This window comes from Propithecus coquereli, unplaced genomic scaffold (genome assembly GCF_000956105.1).
Source record: "Propithecus coquereli isolate 6110/MARCELLA unplaced genomic scaffold, Pcoq_1.0 Scaffold75, whole genome shotgun sequence".
Lineage (NCBI taxonomy): Eukaryota > Metazoa > Chordata > Mammalia > Primates > Indriidae > Propithecus > Propithecus coquereli.
The window spans coordinates 1,818,287-1,841,569 of record NW_012153618.1 but is presented as its reverse complement, the minus strand read 5'-3'; the positions used below and the strand labels follow the sequence as shown (position 1 = coordinate 1,841,569).

Here is a 23,283-nt window from a genome sequence, read left to right as displayed (position 1 = left end):
CTGATTCTCCTCTGCAGCCTCTAGAAGGAACCCTGCTAGCACCTTGATTTTATCCCCATAAGATTCATTTTAGACTTCTGATTTCTGGAACTATAAGAGGGAAAATATGTGTTGTTTTAGCCCACTAAATTTTTGGTCATTTGTTATGGCGGCAACAGGAAACTGATAGACCAAAGTAACACAGATCATTTGTGTAAGAGCCAGGGCAGCGTGAGGAACTCTTCCTTTCATCTCCTTCAGTATTTCTGCAGTGTTTTAATAAGTTAAGCTTTGCATTTGTCTAACATCACAGCAGCAGAAAAAGCCCTGAGTTTTTTTGTATGCACACACACACACACACACACACACACACACACACACACACACACATGTGTAACAGAAACATTATGTTCTTATGGTGATGCAAAAGCCAACTAGAGCATCTGGTCAACCATGAAAGCTTTGGGAGCCTGCCTCTCACCTCAAGCAATTCCAGAGCATCCCCTCAGTAAATCCAGGAAACTCTATCTCTGCTTAAGCCTGGGGCAGGAGGATTGGTGTGGGTGGGAAGGCTGAGAAGGTGAGTAGGGGGTCTGTTACCTGGGTGCATCTTTACTCGTCAGGTTGTGCAGATTATCAAGTGAGGAAGAACCGTATGAAAACACTAGAGGAGCTATGTGGTCACTGCAGACTTTTCAGTCCTCACCTTCATTTTTTCTCTATTGGTTTCTAAAGGTTTACACTCTTTTGGCTTTAACCTCAGCGCATTAATTCTTGAATAAGCAGCTTGAGACCTTCCTGAAAGACGATAATAAAAAACCCATATTCTACAATCACTAAGAAGTACCCCCCGGCGCTATACTTGCACACAGCAAGGTACACACCTGTCTTCCTTCTTCCCCAAATCACCCCTCAGTGGCTGACTCCACCCAGGGAAGATGACCAGGCAGGCACTGTGCCTAATGCTTTCTGGGCAATATTTGGGTCATTTAATAAAGGCCGTTTGGGACCCGTCACTATCACCCAAACAAAAAATATTGCCTTGGAAATGTCAGCACCTGGGCAAAAGGTTTCAATGTGGCAAAACTGAAGCATCCACCAAATTATGGAACAATGTTTCTGTCTCTTTAAAGGCAAACAATTTCTTTACTGGCTCCACCCAGTCTGGGCTTCCTGGCTCAGAGGTGTTAGGGGGTGCAAACACTTTTGCCTCACACTTCAGGCAAAAGCAGCAGCTGCCACAGCCTCATCGGAGAAAACTTGAGAACTCATCCACGCGTTCAAGAGGTGAGCCTGGCTGAGAAGAGGGCCCTGCGCCACAGGGCTGCGACGGGCAGTAGGGGACAGGGCATCTGTGGGACGCACTCTGCTCTGAGGAGGGACAGGACACCGCGGCAGCAGCACCGCACAGAGGGTGCTGCCAGGGTGGCGGCCTTGGCAGGGGGAGAGCGAGGTACGGAGATCTGTGAGCGCGCGTCCATGCATCTCACGTCTAGCAGGACGCCCTTGCTGCCCGCGGCTCCTGTGGTCCATGCAGAGCGCTGCCGCGTAAGCTTCAGAGGAAATTAAGCGCTCCCAAGGCAGATTTCAAGAGCTGGAAGGCAATTTGGAGACAACCTGTCTAAATTCCTCCTATTGCTAAAAAGGAATCATAATCCCAGAGAGTTTAGTGACTCTCCAAGGGTTTCCCAGGCCTCTCATGCCAGAAAAGCTAGAATTAAGTCTGCTGACTCCTTTCCAGCATTGAACAAAGAGAAGCCGTGCCGCCAATAGTGTGACAGGTGAAGAAACAGTGTAGCCCGATGCACTTTTAAGGGGCAATGTGGCTCTAGGTAAGTCACTCAAGTGTCTTCCAGTCCCTGGCTCTCCTGTGCAGTGGCAGCACTCCGTAGCGACTACCTTGGTACTGAGTGGCTGCCGTGCTCCAGGCAGTGAGAAACGACCTTACAGAAATGACTCCACGAAAGCCTCAGGTCAGCCCCGCAAGGTCGGTTTCCTTGTCCCTCTCCTAGCAGGGGGACTGAACCTCAAGCAGCTTATGACGTTTTCTAGGTGGGTTTGGCCACAGTGTAGGTCTGCCCACGTCCAAAGCACGTGCTTTTCTCACTTCTCAGCCTTTCTCTTAGCGGAAGGTCCTCTGGGTCGTCCAAGAACCACTTGAGAAAGTCTTAAAATGATTTCTTCTGCTGCCTCCCTCAGCTTTGGCTTCTCAGTGTGGGAGAGAGAAAAGTCCACAGGGAAACGTGAAGCCCTCCTGCTTGACTCCCGGCCCCCCGTCTCTCTGCGATGGGACGTAGGCTGACATTTAGAATCACGGCCCGAGAGGAAGCAAGGCGAGGCCGCGGTGCGCACGGTGGAAAGTGAGCGCGGCGGAGTCCGGCAGACCTCGAGTCGAAGGCCTGCTCTGCCCAGGACCGCTTAGCACGGCCACTGGGGGCACGTTTCCCAGCGCCTTTGAGCCACATCAGTTTCCTCATTTTAGAAATTAGGACAATAAAATCAGTTTCACTGCAAGTATTTAGGAAGAGTAAATGGGATAATGTTCGAGACATGTCTATCAGGGGGCTCTGATATACAGTGTATACTCAGTAGTGGTTACATTATATGCATGTTAAATTTTTTATTGTGGAAAAGTTTAAACTTATTCAAAGATAAAAAGAATAATATAAGGAACTTCTACGTACCTATCCCAAGGTCCACAAGCATCAATTCATGCCAGTCTTGTTTCAGCCATCTACTCCCCGCCTATGCCAGACTATTTTGAAGCAAATCTCAGATGTTACATCGTTTTATCAGTGAATATTTGGTATACATCTTTGAAAGATAAAGACCAGTTAAAAAATATGCCCACAATTCCACAACTGGACTTCAAAAGCAACTATAATTTTTTACCAGTTGTATTCAGATTTCCCTGATGGTCTCATAATTTTATGAATTGTTTGAAGTAGGATCTAATGAAAGTCCATAAACAATTGAGATTGTTCGACGTCTCTTAAATTTCACTCAAGGTGTAGGTTTCCCCTTTCCTTGTTTCCTTCTGTGGAATTTCTTTGTTTAAGGAAGGGGAAGTCTTTGGTCCAACAGGACTGCATGGTGTTCGTTTTGCTGATTACATCCCAGTGATGTCACTTAACACGCTTTTCTCATTCCAGTGTGTTGTGTGAATTTATATTAAGGGAGAGGTTGCATAAGATTAAAGTTGGATACGTTTATGGTGGGCATACTTCATAGTTGTTGTTCTCCACTTCCATTAGAGGTCACATAATGTTTGGTTGTCTCTCTTTTTGTGATGTTAGCAGATGCTAATGATTGCCTAGAATGAATTTATTGTTTCATTAAGAGTTCCCAAGTGATGATATTCTACTTCTACAATTTTTTCTTCATTTATTACATGGAATAATCCTATGCAGAGAAATTTCCCTTCAGCAGTTCTTTTATTTCATGAGATACAGTTAGAATATGAGATTTTAATGTTTGATTTTTTCCCTTTATATGTCAATGCTCAGAATATTGAGTTACTTTCCTAGCATACTCCAAAGGGAGGAATTAACTTCTTATAGGAAGACAGTATTGTTATAAACTATTGGTTTTAACATATTTGGTATATTTCTATCCATTGGAATTATTTTTCTTATTGATGCTCAAACTGTCCCATCTTTGTCCAGTTGGAACATCATTAAGGTGGCTTCTGAGTCCTTCTGATAAGACCATAGCAATTTTTTATAGCATCCCTGGTTTCTACTATGAAAAGATGTTCTAGGCTGAACTTGTATGTTTCCTGGCTCAGACCTGGAATCAGTACTGTCTTCTGGGACCCCTAATTTCTTGGGTGGAAAATGGCATTTGACAATCACAATCTGAGGTCTCAGTGTGCACACTGCTACTGGGTTGACCATTGTTTATGCCTTTTAGATGGTCTTCAAAACAGCACACACACGCACACACAAACACACACTGAAATTATTGCATTTTCAAGCCTCTTGGGCCAATTCTTTGTATGGTTCATCTGCCACACAAACTATAATTAGGTTCGTTTGTTTCATTTACTAGTTTCCAGTTTCTGTCCTCCACCATTTCAAAAAAGGCAACTTTTTAGTTTGTTTAGTTTTCAGATGATCCTGCCATTGCTTTTTCACATGTACATGAAAAATTATTTATATATATAACTCCTATTCCTCCCTATTATATACAGAGTAGTAAACCATACATTGTTTTCTTCACCTTCCTTTTTTCACTTAGTGCTATATCCTGGAGATTTCTCCATACTGGTATATAGAAATATTTCTCATTCCTTCTTACAGTTGGATAGTAAGTACATGGTGTGACTATACTTCAGTTTATTCATCTGGTCTCCTACTGATTGGCATTTGATAGGTTTTTGGTCATTTGCTATCACTAATAGTGCTGCATGAATCGCCCTGTGCATACTCCCTTCTACATTTTTGTCAGTATAGACTTGGGATAAATCCTAAAATTGGGATTGATAGTCAAAGAGTAAATACATATGAACTTTGCAAGATATTGCTACCTTCTTCTCTAGAGATGTGGACTGTTTTTCCATTCCTACAAGACATACAGGAGATGACCTATTTCCCCTATACATCTACCACTAAATTATACAGGCAAACTTTTGGATTTTTTGCCATACCTATAGCTGAGAAATATTTATCTTGGTGTAATTATATTTTATTTTTTACTGCATATTCACTTTTCTCTGTTATAAATGAATTTGAATATCTCTGTATATATTCAAGGGATATTTGCATTTCCTTTGTTCCTTGAACTATTCATATCTCTTGCTCAATTTTCTGCCAAGTTGTTAATCTTTTCTTTCTCTAAGATATTCTTTGTATAATAGGAAAATTAGCTCTCTTAGATATAAATTGAAAAGAATGTTTTCCTAGTTTGATATTTGTGTTTTAATTTGTCTATGGTGTATTGTGCCTTACATTGTTTTTTAGATTTTATGTTATCAAAATTTTCAGTCTTTTCCTTATACTATTTTAAATGTTGGAAACATTTACATCTGTGGCCGTACCACCCTGAATGCACCTGATCTCGGAAGCTAAGCAGGGTTGGGCCTGGTTAGTATTTGGAAGGGAGAAAAATTTTCCCTACTCCCACTTTACAAAAATTTATCCGTGTTTCTTTTATTATATATATGGGCTAATTTTCTACATTTAATTTCTGATCTATTAGGAATTTGCATGGTATAAGGAATTCAATGCCATTTTATCCTTTTCTATATGGTTATATAGTTATCCCAATGTTGTTTATGAAATTGTTCATCTTTTCCCCCATTGATATGAGATGGTGTTTTATGGAATATAAATGTAACATAATATAATTGAATTGAACATAAATGAATATTAGATGAGCAATGGTCTATTCCTTAATTTTCTGCTTCTGTTTCACAGTCTGTCTCTCTATTCATTCACCAGTGTCATACTTCTTTATAGAGGCTATAATGTTTCACTCTCTGGTGGAGGTGGTCTTTTCTTGTTCTTCCTTTTCTTTTTTCTTTTTTTTTTTTGAGACAGAGTCTCACTGTGTTGCCTCAGCTAGAGTGCCGTGGCGTCATCCTAGCTCACAGCAACCTCAAACTCCTGGGCTCAAGTGATCCTCCTGCCTCAGCCTCCCGAGTAGCTGGGACTACAGGCATGCGCCACCATGCCCGGCTAATTTTTTCTATATATTTTTAGTTGTCCAGTTAATTTCTTTCTATTTTTAGTAGAGATGGGGTCTCGCTTTTGCTCAGGCTGGTTTCGAACTCTTGAGCTCAAACAATCCTCCCGCCTCGGCCTCCCAGAGAGCTAGGATTACAGGCGTGAGCCACCACACCCAGCCTTTCTTTTCTTGATTGTCCAGGCTAACTGGCTTTTCTCTGCATCCAAATGGACTTCATAATCAGCATTTTTAGTTCCAGAAAATGATGACAAAAGTTTAAAAATTTATATTTGAATAAAATTATATTTAAGAAGTATGTATTAATTTCTGCTTTATGAAATGGCTTAAAAATGAATCAGTGTTAAATTTGGTCAAGTGTCCTTTCTGCATCTAGGTAATTTTCTTCTTAATCTATGCGTATATGGTAGTAATTTTCTCATATTGACTGACCCCCCCAGTATTTCTGAAATAAATCACCCTAAATCATGGTGTACATTTGTTACTATCTAATAATTTATTTAGGATTTTTGCATCAATATTCACAAATGAGACACATCTGTAGTTTTTTATTGGTGAAATCTTTGCCAGCTTTTGGAATCAATATTATACTTGCATAGAAAGAATTTAAAGTTTTCCTTCTTTTTGTATGGTTGAGAACAGTTTAAGTAGCATTGAGATGATCAGATCTTAAAAGGTTTAATAGAATTTCCCTGTGAAACCATCTGGACCTGGTACTCTTCTGTGGGGAAACTCTTTAACTACCTTATTATTTCTTTCATAGTCTTTGAACTATTTCATCTTTCAGTCCCTACTGGGATCAATATGGATAATAGAATATAACACATTTTCAGGGAGAGGAAGAAAAGAGGGCTGGGAATGGTTCCTATTACTTAAATTCATCTTTTTTTTTTCTTCTCCTTTCCCTCCTTGAGGTCTTGTGCGTGCCTAAGCTCCAGAGCTTCTTGGTGTGAACATGGCTGAGCATACAGACCAGTCTTTGAGGATCGTTCTGGTAGGGAAGACTGGAAGTGGGAAAAGTGCAACAGCAAACACCATCCTTGGGGAGAGAATCTTTGACTCTAGAATTGCTGCCCATGCTGTTACCAAGACCTGTCAGAGAGCATTGCGGGAATGGAAGGGGAGAGAACTTGTTGTTGTTGACACCCCTGGGCTCTTTGACACCAAGGAGAACCTGCACACCACCTGCAAGGAAATCAGCAAGTGTGTCCTTTGCTCGTGCCCAGGGCCTCACGCCATTGTTCTGGTTCTGCCTCTGGGCCGCTACACAGAGGAAGAGCAGAGAACCGTTGCATTGATCAAGGCTCTCTTTGGGGAGCCAGCCATGAAGTACATGATCATTTTGTTCACTCGCAAAGAAGAGTTAATGAGCCAGAGCCTAATGCTAAATGATTTTATAGCAGAAGCAGATGTGAACCTACAAAACATCATCCAAGAGTGCGGCAACCGCTACTGTGCATTTAGCAACGTTGTAGAAGCAGAGAAGGAAAGTCAGGTGCAGGAGCTGGTGGGGCTGATAGAGAAAATGGTGCAAGCCAACGGAGGGTCTTACTTTTCTGACGCCATATACAGGGACACAGAGAAACGCGTGAGACGAGAGGCAGAGCTTTTGAGGAAAACCTACACTGATGAATTAAATGAGAAAATAAAAAGAGTAGAAAAGGATTATGCTCATAAATCAAAGAATGAAAAGGAGAAAAAAATAGAGTCACTAATGAGGAAATACGAGGAAAAACTAAGAAATATAAGGGAAGAAGCTGAGAGTAATACATTTGAAAAAATTTTAACTAGTATTTTTAAAAAGCTTTCAGAAATATGGCATTGGTTTTGGAATTAATGTCTATTTCATTCTTTCTCCTTAACTTACTGTGATTTGTTAATGTGATGGATTTTATTTTTCAAAGATGGCTGCAATAATACCTCCTGCCTCCCAGCTTTATTAAGTATAATTGACAAATAAAAAATGTGTATATTTAAGGTGTACAATGTGATGTTTTGCTATATGTGTGCATTGTGAAATTATTAAATCCAGGTAAGTAACATATCAGCATCTCACAGTTACTTTTTTTTTTGGCCCGATGAGAACATTTAAGATCTACTCTCTTAGAAAATTTCAGAAATACAATACGGTGTTAGTAATTATGGTCACCATGCTTCACATTAGATCTTGAGAACTTATTTACCCTGCATAATTGAAACTTTGTATTCTTTGATCAACATCTCCTCATATCTCCTAGTCCCTAGCCCCTGGCAACCAACATTTTATTCTTTGCTTCTGGGAGCTCTAGTTTTTAAAATCCCACATATAAGTGAGATCATGCAGTGTTTGTCTTTCTGTGGCTGGTTTACTTCACTTAACATAACGTCCTCCAGTTTCATCCATATTGTTGCAAATGCAAGATTTTCTTTTTTTCAAGGTTGAATAATATTCCATTATTAATGAAATGTTAATAAAACACCACATATTCTTTATCCATTCATCTGTCCATGGACACGGATTGTTTCCATATCTTTGCTGTTGTGAACAATGCTGCAATGAGCATAAGAGTGCAGATATCTCTGCAACATACTGATTTAGTTTCCTTCAGCTATTGTCTTAGTCCATTTGGGCTGCTATAAAAAACACTGTAAACTGGGTGGTTTATGAACAACAGAAATTTATTTCTCACAGTTCTGGTACCTGAGAAGTCCAAGATCAGGGTGCCAGCAGATTTGAGTCTGGTGAGGGCCTGTTCCTCATAGACAGCCATTTTCTTGCTCTCAGTTCACATGGTAGAAGGAATGAAGGGTCTCTCTTGGGCCTCTTCTAATAAGGCCATTAATCTCATTCATGAGGGCTCTGCCCCCATGACCTGGTCACCTCCCTAGGCCCTGGCTCCTAATACCATCACCTTGGGGGTAAGAATTTCAACTTATGAATTTTGGGGGGACATAAACATTCAGACCATAGCATTCTGTTCCTAGCACCCCAAGATTCATGCCCTTATCACATGAAAAATACATTAATTTCATTTAATAGCCCCCAAAGTCTTAAATTATTCTAGTATCTAGTATTTTAAAGTCTAAGTCCAAAGTCTCATCTAGGGGAGAGGCAAGATGGCAGATGAGAAACACCAGAGTGTCTCTGCAAGAAGGAGAAAGTTTCGATGAAAGAGGAAAAGACAGACAAACAGATCAGATGAGGGTCAGGAGGAAGGGTGCCTGAACCTACAGGAGACTCCACGGGAAGAGGTTGCAGAGCAGAACTGCAAGGAGAAAGGCATTGGTAGGGACTAAGCCCTGGGAGTCTTGGAGACCAGCAAGAAGGGTAGGCGAAGTGGTTAAAATTCCCCTCCAGCAGCTCCTGAGCTGCTGGAGAAACCTGCCAATGCCAGCCCGGAGACTGCTGCCACCAGTGAGTGGAAAGCCTCTTGTGGACAGGGCTTCAGACTCCCAGCTCCCTCGGGGTTGGCTCCCACCCGACAGAACTGAGCCAGTCAGCAGATGCCATACTGCTTCTCTACACACTGGGCAACTTTGTTCTCACCGGGAGGCCTCAACTCCTCAGGATCCATCTTGCTTGTCCCCACACAGACATTTCCCAATTCTGGCCCAGATTGCAGGAACCACAGGGGTTCAGTGGTACTGGGAGAACTGCAGGACTACAGGGCCTGGTCATTCTGGGAGGACTGCCTCCCAGAGGAAGAGTTGGAGATTATCAGCATGCAATCCTTCCTCCACCTAGTCCTTCATTCTCCCCTTCCCTTCCCCTACCCACAGCTGTTGAGAGGGACAATTTAGACACCACCTGGAGGCATCCACAGGGAACAGGGCTTGGACTTTTCCTTTTAAGGCCCTGCAGTGGACTGAGGGGTGCTCTGACTGTGAGCTCCTTACCTTCTGGCCCTTCCTGATGCTACTTGTCCAGTAACTCCAGCAGAGTGGGGCAAACCCTGAGGCGGAGTGACATTGATCCAACTTGGGCACCCCATGGGTGACGTGGGACCAGCATTTTTCTCCCTGGCATGGTCAGGAATTGATCTCTGAGGCTGGGGGAAAGGCCTGCAGGCCAGATCCCATACACTCAAGTCTCAATCCCATTGCCTGGAGGCACAGAAGGGATATTTGTGAATTAGTCTACTGAGGCATGTGTGCCTTCAGGGGCAGATCAGAGTGGGTCCAAGCTGCAGCATGCTCGAGGGGCAACCTTCCTCCCATGGGAGGGCCATGATTCCAATTCAGGCCATGATCCTGGATAGGGAAGTTCCCACCCAGCATCACAGTTTTGGGGGAGCTCAGCTGGCTTGAGGTCCTGCCTGCCAGCAGAGGGCGGGGAAAACCTGTGGAATAGGGAAGGGTGGGAAGGAGAGAGGCCTGTCCCAGACTGACAGACTGCTGGTCTCAGACAGCACCACCTCCACACACACACTTTCTGGTTCAGTGGGACACTTCAGCCTCTCCCTGGCAGCTTTGCCCCGAGGAAAGGAATAGATCTTTGAACCCCACTAAAAGCATTTCTGGAGCTTGAGGGCAGGTTTACCCAACCCAGTCCTGCCTCACTCTTCCCTCTACTCCTGCTGAGGTGGAGAATAAGGACACACCTGGAACTCCCAAGGCCCTACTCACCACCTGAGGCACTAGAGTGCCCCTCCAGAGGAGCTAGAGCTGGTTAAAGGACCCAAAAACAACGTTGCAGCTTACTCCTCCCAGCAAGCGCCCCTTACTGACAGGGAGGTCATTCTGCACACCCTTTTACTGCATCTACTGACTCATTATAAAGGATGTGGTTGATTCTCACCCACAAGCACCACATACTGGCTCAGAGACTAAACTGGTGGTGTTATCTAAATGAAAATCCAAAAGTAAGAAGCAACAGCAGCTCCAGATGGGAAGGAATCAGCCAAAGAACTCCAGAAGTATGAAGAATCAGACTGAAAGGATACCCCCAAAAGGGAACAGCAACTCTCTAGCAATCGATACCAACCAAAATCACAACACTGATATGACAGATGAAGAATTTTGAATATAGATTATAAGAAAACTCAATGAAACGCAAGATAAAATGGATACTCAACACAAGGAAACCACAAAAAATCCAGGAAATGAATGAAAGACTCATTAAAGAAATTGAAATATTAAAGACAAATCAAATGGAACTTCTAGAAATGAAGAATTTATTTAAGGAATTGCAAAACACAGTCAAAGCCTCAAGAATAGGCTAGACCAAGCAGAAGAAAGAATCTCAGGGATTGAGGATAACACCTTTCAGTTAAACAATTCACAGAGATAGAGCAGAGAAATAAGAGAAAAGAGCAGAGCCTACAAGTAATGTGGCAATATGTGAAGAGGCCTTACATAAGAATCATAAGCATCCCTGAGGGTGAAGAAGAAAATATACAAGGATTGGATAAATTGTTTGAGGATATAATGGAGGAAAATTTCCCTGGCCTTGCTAGAGATCTAGATATTCGGGTACAAGCAGCTCAAAGGACTCCTGGGATATTCATCACAAACAGGAAGACACCATGACACATAGTCATCAGACTGGCCAAAAGAAACATGAAAGAGGCTCTCCTACAAGCTGTAAGGTGAAAGCAGCAGGTAACCTACAAAGGAAAAGCCATCAGACTAACTGCACACTTCTCAACTGAGACCTTACAAGCCGGAAGGGACAGGGGCCCCATTCTCAATCTTCTCGAATAGAATAATGCCTGGCCTAGAATTTTGTATCCTGCAAAACTAAGTTTCTCATATGAAGGAGAAATAAAGACCTTCTCAGACAAGCAAAGACTGAAGGAATTCATCAAGACAAGACCTGCCCTCCAGGAAGTACTCAGAACAGTGTTACACACGGATCAGCACAGTAGACACTCACCAGTGTAAAATCATCCGAAAGCTAAAAGTCAAAGGCCAGATACCACATGGCTCAAGAGAGAAAACAAAGCAACAAAATTCAACTCAACAGGATGAACAGGAATCCACCCCACTTATCAACACTTTCAATAAATGTGAATGGCTTGAACTGCCCACTAAAGAGACATGGGCTGGCTGAATGGATAAATATACACAAGCCAAGTAACTGCTGTCTTCAGGAAACACATCCAACCCACAGGATGCATTCAGACTCAAAGTGAAGGGATGGAAAACAATATTCCAAGCAAACGGAAACCAAAAGAAAGCTGGCGTAGCAGTTCTAATTTCAGATAACTTAGTCTTCAAATCAACAAAAGTAATGAAAGACAAAGATAATCATTATATAATGGTGAAGGGAACAATTCAACAAGAAGACATAACAATTCTAAATATTTATGCACCTAACTCAGGGGCACCCAGATTCATAAAGCAAATCCTACTTTATCTAAACAAAATGATAAACAGAAGCACCATAATAGCTGGGACTTCAACACCCCTCTGATGGGACAGGACAGAGCCTCCAAACAGAAAATAAACAAAGAAACAATGGACTTAAACAGAACTCTAGAATAAATGAGTCTGACAGACACTTACAGAACATTCTACCCTAAAACCACTGAGCATACATTTTTCTCATCAGCTCATGGGACATTCTGTAAGATTGACCATATCTTAGGCCACAAAACAGGTCTCAACAAACTTAAAAAAATAGAAATTGTACCATGCATCTTCTCAGAACACAGTGGAATAAAATTAGAAATCAACTCCAACAGAAATACTCATCTCTACACAAAGTCATGGAAACTAAACAACCTTTTGCTGAATGATTATTGGGTTAAGGAGGAAACTAAGATAGAAATCAAAACATTCTTTGAACTAAATCATAAAGGAGACACAAGTTATCAAAATGTATCTGTTAAAGTCTGAATGTTTGTGTCCCTACAAAATTGGTATGTTGAAATCCTCACCCTCAAGAAGCTGATACCAGAAGGTGGGGCCTTTGAAGATGATGAGGTCATTGGGATAGAGACCTCCTGAATGGGATTAGTGCCCTTAAAAAAGAGGCTAAACAGAAGCCCCTTGCCCCTTCCACCATGGGAGGTTAGAGTGAAACAGTGGTTATCTGCGAGGAAGTAGCATTTCACCAGACACTGAATCTGCCAGTGCCTTGGACTCCTCAGCCTCCAAAACTGTGAGAAATAAATTTCTCATGCTTATAAGCCATCAAGTTTATAGTATTTTATTATAGCAGCCCAAATGAACTAAGAGAGAAAGTTGGTACCAAGAAGTGGGGATGCTGCTGTAACAAATATTTTAAATGTACAAGTGGCTTTGGAACTGGGTAATGAGTAGAGGCTGAAGCGTTTGGTAGTGTGTGCAAGAAAAAGCCTACATTGCTGTGAATGGGCCATTTAGGATGATGCTGGTGAGGCTCAGAAAGCCTCAGTTTTCTTAAAGAATAACTGTTTAGGTTATTTGGTAGAAATGAGAATGGTATAGGCTACTCTGCTGAGGTCTCAGACAGATAAAGGGACATGTTGGACAATGGAAGAAAGGACATTATTATTAAAAAGTGGCAAGGAGTTTGGCCAAATGGTGTTCATGTGCTAGTGTTTTGTGGAAGGTGGAATTTGTGAGCGATGAAATTGAATATTTAGCTGAGGAAATGTTTAAACAAAGTGTTGAAGGTACAGCTTGGCTTCTCTCGACTGCTTATAATAAAATGTGAGAAGAGAAATAACTTAAAGATGAAATTGTTAGTCAAAGGGAAGTAGAACTCAGAATTTTGGAAAATTCTATCTATCCATATTGGAAAAAAATAAAGTCTGTTCAGGAAAGAACAAGGGTGTGGCCAATTTACCCTTTGATAAAGGAGATGAGTGTGGATCAGCCCTCTCAGTGGAAGCCAGGTGCTATTGATCAAGGCAGTGAGAAGCCCCAGCTCCATCTTGCAGGTGACCGGGTTGGGCTGTGATGCTGTTCCCAGGGTCAGAATACCGAGGTTATCCTCCTACAGGCTACCCACTTTTCCCTGGATATCCTCCTGCAGGTCAGGAATCATCTTTTCTTCCTCCAGGTCAGTATTCTCATCCTAGTGACTTTCCTCGAATGGGAGGAGGTGCTTACCCACAAGTGCCAAGTAGTGGCTACCTAGGAGCTGGAGACTACCCTGCACCTAGAGGTTATCCAGCCCCTGGGGGCTATCCTGGTGCCCCACAGCCAGGGGAAGCTCCATCCTACCCTGGATTTCCTCTAGGCCAAGGATTGGGAGTCCCACCAGGTGGTACAGGCTTTTCTGGGTATCCATAGCCACCTTCACAGTCTTATGGTGATGGTCCGACACAGGACCCACTGCCTGGTGGCTTTCCTGGAGGCCAGTATCCTGGAGGACAAACTCCGTACCCTAGTCAGCCTGCTGCGATGACTCAGGGCACTCAAGGAACAGTCAGACCAGCTGCCAACTTCGATGCTATGAGAGATGCAGAAATTCTCCGTACAGCCCCAGCCCATGGAAGATGCCACCTGGCTTAACATCCAGCCTCCTCAGCAATTGTTCTTTTGTTCAGGTCCTGGGGTGATGGCCAGGTTCCAGCACCAGCGGCTGGAGCCCACATGACGCTTGTTTCTCAGTCCTGGTTGTAGGACCCTCTCAGCTGCTCAAGCCTCTGTTCCCCAAACCCCAGCCTAAATTTCTCTAACATCAAAGACTGATGTTGCTAGATCCAGGGACCATGCACAGCTTGTTAAGATTTAGGATCAGGAATGGCATCTTATGGTAGCTGGGTAGGTCTGGGGCATGCTTGGGGTGCTTCCTGGAGCAGTTCCTTCTCACAGTGTCCTGGCTGCTCCCTAAGTTAGATTTGGGGCTTGGGAGAATAAAGGTGGTCTCCCGTGATCTGGATTGTATGATCCCTCAGTGGGAAAGTGAACCACAGAAAGACACACAGCCACCCTCTCTAGTAACGGGGATTCACTTCCCATTTTGGCAATCTTGGCCATGCAGGCTGCCTGATTTCCTCCTCCTTCCCAGAATTTGGAGTTTCATTTTGCTTTTCTGTTGAACGCCTGTGTTCCTGCTTGGATAATATACTCAAAGTGTAATTTTTCATACACTATTTTGATTGCTCTAAGTGGATGAGGAATGCTTCTAGTCAGCCATCTTGGAAAAAAAAGCCCAGCAATTTGTATAATTACTAAAGTACTATGCATTTCTAAATGCTGTCTCAATTGTTGAGTATAATGATAAATCGTGAACCCTTTTATAATGGAAGAATAATGGGTATAATGGAGAACTGGAACCCCTATTATAATATCTCACTTTCCATTTTAATGGCAGGTAGTATCGGATATCAATGGCTAGACTATTTCAGTGGTCCCAGGACCATCTCCCTGGGTGACTTGGGCCCATCTTAGTCAGTCAAATGAACATCCTTTACCCTGTTTTGCTTCTAGCAGATGACTGAGAGGACACACCCTGGAATAGCAGCTCTCTGTCTCTCACATCACTGGGAACGAGGAGAGGAGGTAGCTGCCTACACTGAAACAGGCCTGAGCACCAGAAGCAAACATCAGCTGGGAGGCCTCTTGTGCTAAGTGGGGGTCCAGGGACCAAGGGGTCTTTCAGAATAGCTGGCAACTGTCTGGTTTTGACTAGAAGTTTCTTCTCAATGTCACAGCATGACTCATGTTTCTTCTCTCACTGCAGAGTTTTGTGAGGCTCAGTGTGGTAGCCACTAGGTACAGGTAGCGATTTAACTTTAATTTCAAATAAATTGAAATGAAATAAAATTAAAAATTCAGAGCTATAATCACACCTGTCACATGTTAAGTGTGCGACAGCCACATGTGGCTAGTGGTCGCCATGATGGACAGCACAAAGCAATCCTGTCCCTGCAGAAAGTGCTGCTCGCGCTGCTGGATGACAAGGTGGGCAGGTCCCTTGCACAAGCAAGTTTGAAAAACTCCTCCCCTCACTTCCTCTCTGATCCTCTTTCTCAATATCCTGGCGTAGAATTGCCTGCAAAATCAGATAAGGGTGCAGGACCCAGACCTTTCAGGTAAGGGAGTCGGGGCATGTTGGGGGGGAGTGTGATTTCATGGGGAGGAGACCTCTCCCCTGGGTCTATATCTCAAACTTGCTCTCAGAATAGATTTCTTGCTGTTTCATATTTCCTGTCTTTGTTGATTTTAGGTTGTAGTCTGTTCTGAAGGCTGAAGCCTACAAATTAATGCCTCTTTCAGGGGTTGCTGCTCAGAGGTTACTTGTTTTACAAATAAATGATTCCTTTCATTGGTTATAAATTTTATAAGTAATCGTTGATTCTTTCAGGAATAAAGTTGAGTGAGCAAACAGAAGTAGGTCTGGGGGAGCTCATGGGGAGAAGAACATTGGGAGATGTAGGGGTCTCAGATCAGCATGCAGCCCCCGAGAGCCTGCACATGGTTCAGGACTGGAGGCCCTGTGGTCTGAGGTTTTTTTGTTTTTCTGTTTTTTTTTTTTGAGACAGAGTCTCACTCTGTTGCCCTGGCTAGAGTGAGTGCCGTGGCGTCAGCCTAGCTCACAGCAACCTCAAACTCCTGGGCTCAAGTGATCCTACTGCCCCAGCCTCCCGAGTAGCTGGGACTACAGGCATGCGCCACCATGCCCGGCTAATTTTTTCTATATATTTTTAGTTGGCTGATTAATTTCTAATTTTAGTAGAGGCGGGGTCTTGCTCTTGCTCAGGCTGGTCTCGAACTCCTGAGCTCAAACAATCCGCCCGCCTCGGCCTCCCAGAGAGCTAGGATTACAGGCGCGAGCCACCGTGCCCGGCCTGGTCTGAGGTTTTGTTACTAGGGAAGCTGCCTCTTCAGGGGCAGTCCCTTCGTGGGTTTATGCGGAGCTGAGCTCCCCTTTAGGAGACAGGAGGAGGGAGATGCCACCCTGTGTGACTCTATACAGTTCAGAGAAATCTGGGAACTGATGGCTGCGTGTTCTTAGGCAGAGGGAGCAGAAATCAGCCACCTGAGGTCAGCACCTATGAAGCACAGTCTCCTAGTTTTGCATCTGAGTTAGGATCAACAGAGCAGCATTAAAGAGCCCAGGTGCTGGACTCAGGACATTAACAAATACTCAAAGACTCTTTGTTTTCTTGTTGCTGGTATCCTATCCCCTTTCCTAACACCAATCACCAAAGCCGATTTTTAAAATTTCTATGATTTCTCCTCCCTGTTTATGAGAAGCTGTTTCCTACTCTCTATTCTAAAGGATAAAGAAAAAATCCTTCTTTCAAAAGAAGTGTCCAGCTTTTGACAATGTTTCATACTTATATTTGATGGCTTCCTATCTAGTGACTCTGTCTTTAAAAACTACCATTTTCTGCCTGTCTTGATCAAAGTCTGCTCCAGTAAGAGTTCTTCAAATGTCTTTCTCCTTTGCAAAATGCCTGTAGGTAGCAGTGAAAGAAAACATTTAAAAAATTAGTGCTGTGTTTCTGTAACACTAAATATTAATCAACAAGGACAGGATTGTCATTGTCACAGATTAGATGTGGGCTGGACATAGTGATGAATCAGAGAAAGGCAAGAAGTGGGAGATTATCGATGTATTTATTTGACAAATATTTATTGAGATCCACTCATCATCCAGTATTGTGCTTGTCCCCAGGGAATAAAGGGAAATATAAGACACACACGGTTCTCCCATCAAATGCTTATAATCTAAGAGGAGACAGTAAAAACCAGACAAATAACTTTCTGTTGTAGTGTCTATTCTGAAAGAAATCCCTGGAGTGCAATGAGAGCAAATAACAGTCGACCCCACCAGAGGGGTATTGTTGGTGGGTGGTGGTGTTGGGGGGAGAGGGTGGAGAAGACCTCTCTGGAGAGCCGAGGCCTGCAGGCCAAGCAGGAATGAGCTGGACACCGATTGCAGTTGGAATGCTCCAGAGAGTGGGAAAAGTACTACAAAGGCTTTGAAGGAGGAAGAGGCCTAGAGGATTCTGAGGACATTGAGGAGATCTGTGTGGCTCAAGCCTTCTGAGAGAGAAGGTAGTTGAATGCACAGGGCCTTATAGACCATTTCAGGAATTCAAACTATTTTCAAGAAGCAAGAGTAAGCTACTAGGGAATTTGAACAAGAAAAAAAAATCAAATTTCAGTTTTAAAATAACCTCTGATTATAGAGTAAAAAAGGGATCGAAGGGGAGATGGCCAGTTAGGAGCCTGCCGCATTGCAAACAAATGACAGTGGATTGTATTAGTGTGAAGAGGGAGAGAAACAGGTGATTTTGAGGTATTTGGAAGTAGAATCAGTAGGATTTGGTGATGGGCTAACAAGAGAGTGAGGAAAGGAGGGTTGTGGGTTACCCCAGGGTCCTGTAGGAGCCACTGGCTGAATGAAATGACGGAGGCAGAGCAGGCTGGGGTGGAGGTCCAGGGCTCAGCTGTGGGAAGGTGCTGGTGGAGATACCCATGAAATCGTCAGATGAAGTTGAATGGGATATAAAAATTTGGAGCTTGACAAGGGTATATCCTACAGACTAGGTATACAAAGCATCAAAGCAATTAATCACTGGTTAGGGAGGGGGAAGGAGCCAGAACCAGTGCTGAGAAAGCACTAGAAGCATTTATGGTTGTGTACAGAAAAAGGAACAACCTGAAAATGAGACTGAAAATGGAGAGTTGAGAAGAGTTGAGGGAAATGGGGCAGGAGAAATCAAAGTAACAAGTTTCTGGCGAAAATGAGTTGCCTACAGATGGTTGGGGATTCCAGGTGCTGTCCATTTTCCTAAACGACATGATTATGTTTCTTGATCTACAGGCGTTCAAACCACAATGGCAACCCAACACCACGGCATGAGCTCCAGCCCCGGACACCCAACAATGAGCCACGGTGAGAGAGTGACCGGGCTCCCTGGGCCAGGCTGCAGGGAGGACAGCAGAGCCAGGAGGTCCTCCCGCCTTGTCGGCCTGTCCCCATCCGAGCAAGAGGAAACTACCTCCAACCTCCTTTCTCACTTTTTCTTCATTTGCCCTGCTCTTTTAGTTCTCTTGACCCTTTACACTTTCTCCTTATGATGTGGCCACAACAGCTAAGTGGAAGAGAGATTAAAATATCCTCTGTTCTAGCCAGAGGTTGGCATTTTTTTCCCTCCTGCTTCCTACAAAGTTGACACACCAGAACAGCTGGCTGTAGCCTCTCTGGCTGCTTTTCTGCCTCTCTTCAGCCTAGGGGAGGACTGGGAAAGAGGAATGAGGGAAAAATTGATCCTTCCTCAAGATCCCTAATTCCCCAGCTCCTGGTGGTCTAGAACCAACAAATTAAACTGGCTGACATGCTGGGTGTATCACACAGCCTTCCCTTTCCTCACTGAGCCATGGAAATTGACGGTGTCAGTTGAGCTTTTGCTAGTTTAGCAAACTGTCCTATAATTTAGTAGCTTAAAACAACAATCCTTTAGTTAGCGGGTCAGCTGGGCAGTTCTTGGATCTGGACCAGCTCGGCTCATCTCGGGCACTCACTTGGGCTTCTGCGGTCAGCTGGTGGTTCGTCTTGGACAGCGTCACAGACAGGTCTGGTAGTGAGCAGCCCTCAGGCCAGGGTGACAGGGATCATCACTAAGTAGGCTAGTCCAGGCTTCTTCAGCAGGTAGTTGCAGGAAGAGCAGAAAGAGAAGGCCAGCCACAATGCACGAGCACTTTTGAGCCTCTGCTTGCACGCTTTCTACTGTCCTGTTGTCCAAAGCAAGCAGCATGGCCAACCCAGATTCAAGGGCTGAAGAGACAGCATGCTTATGGGAGGAACTGTAGATCCGCATCCCAAAGAGCCAGAGCCATGCGTACAGGGAATGGGAATAATTTGTGGCTACATTTGCCATCTCCTCCAGGGATTGCTACCCATATGCTATCAACATGACCAAACTGTTGCAGTGTTGGAGCTGGCCTTTGATGCCTTTTCGTTTTCCCTCCTATGCCTTTCCTATGCCCCCTCTGTATGGCTAAGCAACACCCTCAGGATATCCTTAAGAGGAAATCTCCCACTGTGTTGCAAACTAAATAATAATGCAAACACCAGCCCACATTTTTCTTTAGATAATCTTAGCCTTCCTGTTGTGAGGCATGTAACTTTTGGAAATATATTTCTTTTATCCTAAGATTCTGGTTATCAAACGTGGCTAATTCTGCCTTAAGGATAGTCATTGGTTGTATTAATATAATTCAACCCCCTGACTTCTTAATGAGAACAGCAAATGCTCCATTTTCAATACAAATTAGAAATATAAATCTCTACTGCAGATGCCCCAAAATCTTGTGTTACTTCCTGCACCTTATTGGGTGCAGGTATGAGCAGAAACTCACAGTTCCCTCTCTCTTTATTTTTTTATTTCAGGATATTATGGGGGAACAAACATTTTGGTTACATGCAATGCCTTTGCCTTGCCCAAGCCAGGGCTACAAGCGTGCCCTTCCCCCATGCAGTGCACTCCGCATCCATTAGTTTTGAGTGTTACCCCCTCCGCTTCCCCATTTGACCAGCACCCAATGAATATTATTACCATGTGAGCACCTTAATGTTGATCAGTTATTACCAATTTGATGGGGAGTACATGTGGCAGATTCATGGCCAGCAAACATATAAAAAAGTGCTCAACATCTCTAATCATTAGGGAAATGCAAATCAAAACCACAATGAGATAGCACCTAACTCCAGTGAGACTGGCCTTTATCAAAAAGTCCCCAAACAACAAATGCTGGTGTGGATGTGGAGAGATTGGAACACTCTTACACTGCAGGTGGGACTGAAAATTAGTACAGCCCCTGTGAAAAGCAATTTGGAGATACCTGAAAAAGCTAAAAATAGAAATACCATTTGATCCAGCAATCCCACTACTAGGCATCTACCCAAAGGAAAAAAAGACCTTCTATAATAAAGACATCTGCACTCGAATGTTTATGGCAGCACAATTCACAATTACAAAGACGTAGAAACAACCCAAATGCCCATCAGTACGTGAGTGGATTAATGAAATGGTGTATATGTATACAGTGAAATACTACTCAACTACAAAAAACAACAGTGAGCTAGCACCTCTTATATTATCCTGGATAGAGCTTGAGCCCATCCTTAGAAGTGAGGTATCACAAGAATGAAAAATCACAGTTCTCTTTTGAAACCATTTTATTTCCTCTTCTGTGGGCTACCTAGTTACGAAAGATCAGAGTAAGAAGCTCAAGGGAATCTGAAGATAGGAAGTTAAGGGAAGGGCTGGTTTCCCAAGTACTGCATGATGCACATCAGGCCCAGAGGGCTTTCTGCAGACTTCCTGTGCGTGCAGCAGTCACCAGGGAGAATCCCATGGCCAGCAACAGAGAAGGGCACTGGGAGCGGGGTCAATGTAGTGTAAACTGTTGCAGGTAGATTCTAACAGTGTGGCTTTTGTTTCCTTGATGTTCCAGAGCCTGGAAGCCAACTGAGAATTGTCTTAGTGGGTAGAACTGGAGCAGGAAAAAGCGCAACAGGGAACAGCATCCTTGGAGAGAAAGTGTTTAATTCTGGCATCGCAGCCAAATCCATTACCAAGACCTGTGAGAAAAGGAGCAGCAGGTGGAAGGAAATAGAACTTGTTGTGGTTGACACACCTGGCATTTTTGACACCGAGGTGCCAGATGATGACATAAGCAAGGAGATTGTCCGCTGCATCCTCCTGACCTCCCCAGGGCCTCATGCCCTGCTCCTGGTGGTCCCACTGGGCCGTTACACTGAGGAAGAGCATGAGGCCATAGAGAAGATCCTGAAAATGTTTGGAGACAGGGCTAGAAAATTCATGACTCTCTTATTCACCCGGAAAGATGACTTGGATGGTACCAGTTTTCATGATTACTTAAGGAAAGCTCCAGCGGGCATTCAAGAGTTGATGAGCAAGTTTGGTGATCGCTACTGTGTGTTCAACAATAGGGCAACAGGCGCTGAGCAGGAGGCCCAGAGGGAGCAGCTGCTGGCCCTGCTGCAGCACGTGGTGAGGGAGAATGGGGGAGGATGCTACACTAATAAGATGTACAAAAGGGCTGAGCAGGAGATTCAGAAACAAACCCAAGTGGCGCTAGAAAAATACAGAGCAGAGCTGGAGAGAGAGAAAGCACAGATAAGACGGGAATATGAAAACGAAATCAGAAAACTGAGAGATGAACTGGAACAGGAAAAGAGAAAGGCACAAATGGAGAGGGAATTAGCAGAAAGGGAGGATTTCTATGCTGTAAGGCAGCAAGCTGTCAGAAGGGAAGTTGAAAGTCAGAATGATATGGTTGAATTCATCTTTAATTTGTTAAACATTGCTTACCATATTTTCTCACGAATTTTTTTGGAAGATTAAAGCTGAAGAAAATCTGTCGATATTTTCTGCATATTCTCTGGTGAACTTGCCCCATGCTACTCATTTAGCCAAGTCAGGGTGCTCTGGTTTCTGTCTCTCAGGCTCTCAGGACGAAGGAGTGCAGTAAAATTCACCATTGGCAGTTGGTAGATGTCTGATTGACTTAATAGGAGAGGGACAAATTCCCGATTTGTGAAACTCCAAAGCAGAAAGTACTGATGCTTGCTACCTTGTGAACTCTTCCTCAGACTCACAGAGAAAAGGAATGTGGGAGACCAAAGAAGATCACCACAAGCTATATCTCTTTATCCTTAGTAAAATGTCTCTTCTAGATTCTTTCTAGATCAGCAGATAATCTCTCCCTGTAATTCTACTCATATTTGCCTTTAGGGACATGGTAATCATCTTACCCCTATGGTTTGTTAGAGAGATCAATTCTTTGTTTGTATTAGGTAAATCTATAGATGGAGATGCTTGTAGAATTGTTTCTAGATAAATGTTAATTTGTTTACTTACATTTTCACATAAGGACTCAAATTGTTCCTTATCATCTGCTCTTTGAAGAACAATGACTTGTCTGGAAAATAGATCTCTCCAAATTCAACTAAATGCAATCCCCAAATGCGAGAGTGAAAGAGCAATTCAACAGATAAGAGAACAATGGTTAGTATATTCAGTTGTATCTGTAGAAACTCTTTGACCAACCTCAGTTTAACCAATTTGAATGAATAACTAGCTCTTTCCTTTTCTTGAGAAAGAAATCTGTGGTTGCGACCCCACCTCCCTCACCTTGAGTACTTATTGCTTGGCAGGTCATCTGCACACTTCTGCCCCATCCAGTTGAATGTTTGCTTGCTGTTATTATAATAAAAATTTTCAGTTCTCTCATATTTGTGCCAAATTAGAATATGTTTTGTCCTGGAAAATACCACTAATACTTCTAATAATACAAGGATGAATTTCACTTTTTGTAAAAGTTCAAGGTGATTTTGGAGCTAGACTTGGTCTACTTCATATATTCCCTTCTCCTTTTCCCTGGAAGATTTGAACCACATTCTCAGCCCATCCACCAGCCAAAGACCACAACTTCCTTAGCTCTTCACTTTGTGCTGATGAAAAATACAGGGAACTAGAGTTTCTGAGCCCTGTGCATTTTATTGATGCAAAAATTCCCTTTAATATAGAGATAACAAGAATTGAAGTGCCTAACCCTTTTCTACTTTTCTACTTGCTTCTCCTCACTTAACAATGTCTAGGAATCCTTAAAGCAAGTTTCCATGTTCTACCAACATGTCCTGGTGGTCACATGTGACTAATGCCAACTTTCCTTATTCTCTCACCCTGAAATTGGCTTTTCTATGCCGTAAACCATTTT

At 43.3% G+C, this 23,283-nt stretch overlaps 2 protein-coding genes across 2 annotated transcripts; both read left to right on the top strand.

The window, feature by feature from the left end:
* Nucleotides 1-1,211: 1,211 nt before the first annotated feature.
* On the top strand, nucleotides 1,212-7,564 carry GIMAP7 (GTPase, IMAP family member 7). Its single transcript, XM_012662092.1, has 2 exons — nucleotides 1,212-1,266; nucleotides 6,579-7,564. Exon 2 carries the CDS (start codon nucleotides 6,620-6,622, stop codon nucleotides 7,499-7,501), a length of 882 nt encoding a protein of 293 aa, XP_012517546.1. The 5' UTR covers nucleotides 1,212-1,266; nucleotides 6,579-6,619; the 3' UTR covers nucleotides 7,502-7,564.
* A 7,895-nt stretch (nucleotides 7,565-15,459) lies between these two features.
* Nucleotides 15,460-22,753, top strand: GIMAP4 (GTPase, IMAP family member 4). Its single transcript, XM_012662155.1, has 3 exons — nucleotides 15,460-15,614; nucleotides 18,359-18,430; nucleotides 20,995-22,753. Exons 2-3 carry the CDS (start codon nucleotides 18,373-18,375, stop codon nucleotides 21,906-21,908), a joined length of 972 nt encoding a protein of 323 aa, XP_012517609.1. The 5' UTR covers nucleotides 15,460-15,614; nucleotides 18,359-18,372; the 3' UTR covers nucleotides 21,909-22,753.
* The last annotated feature ends 530 nt before the right edge of the window (nucleotides 22,754-23,283 follow it).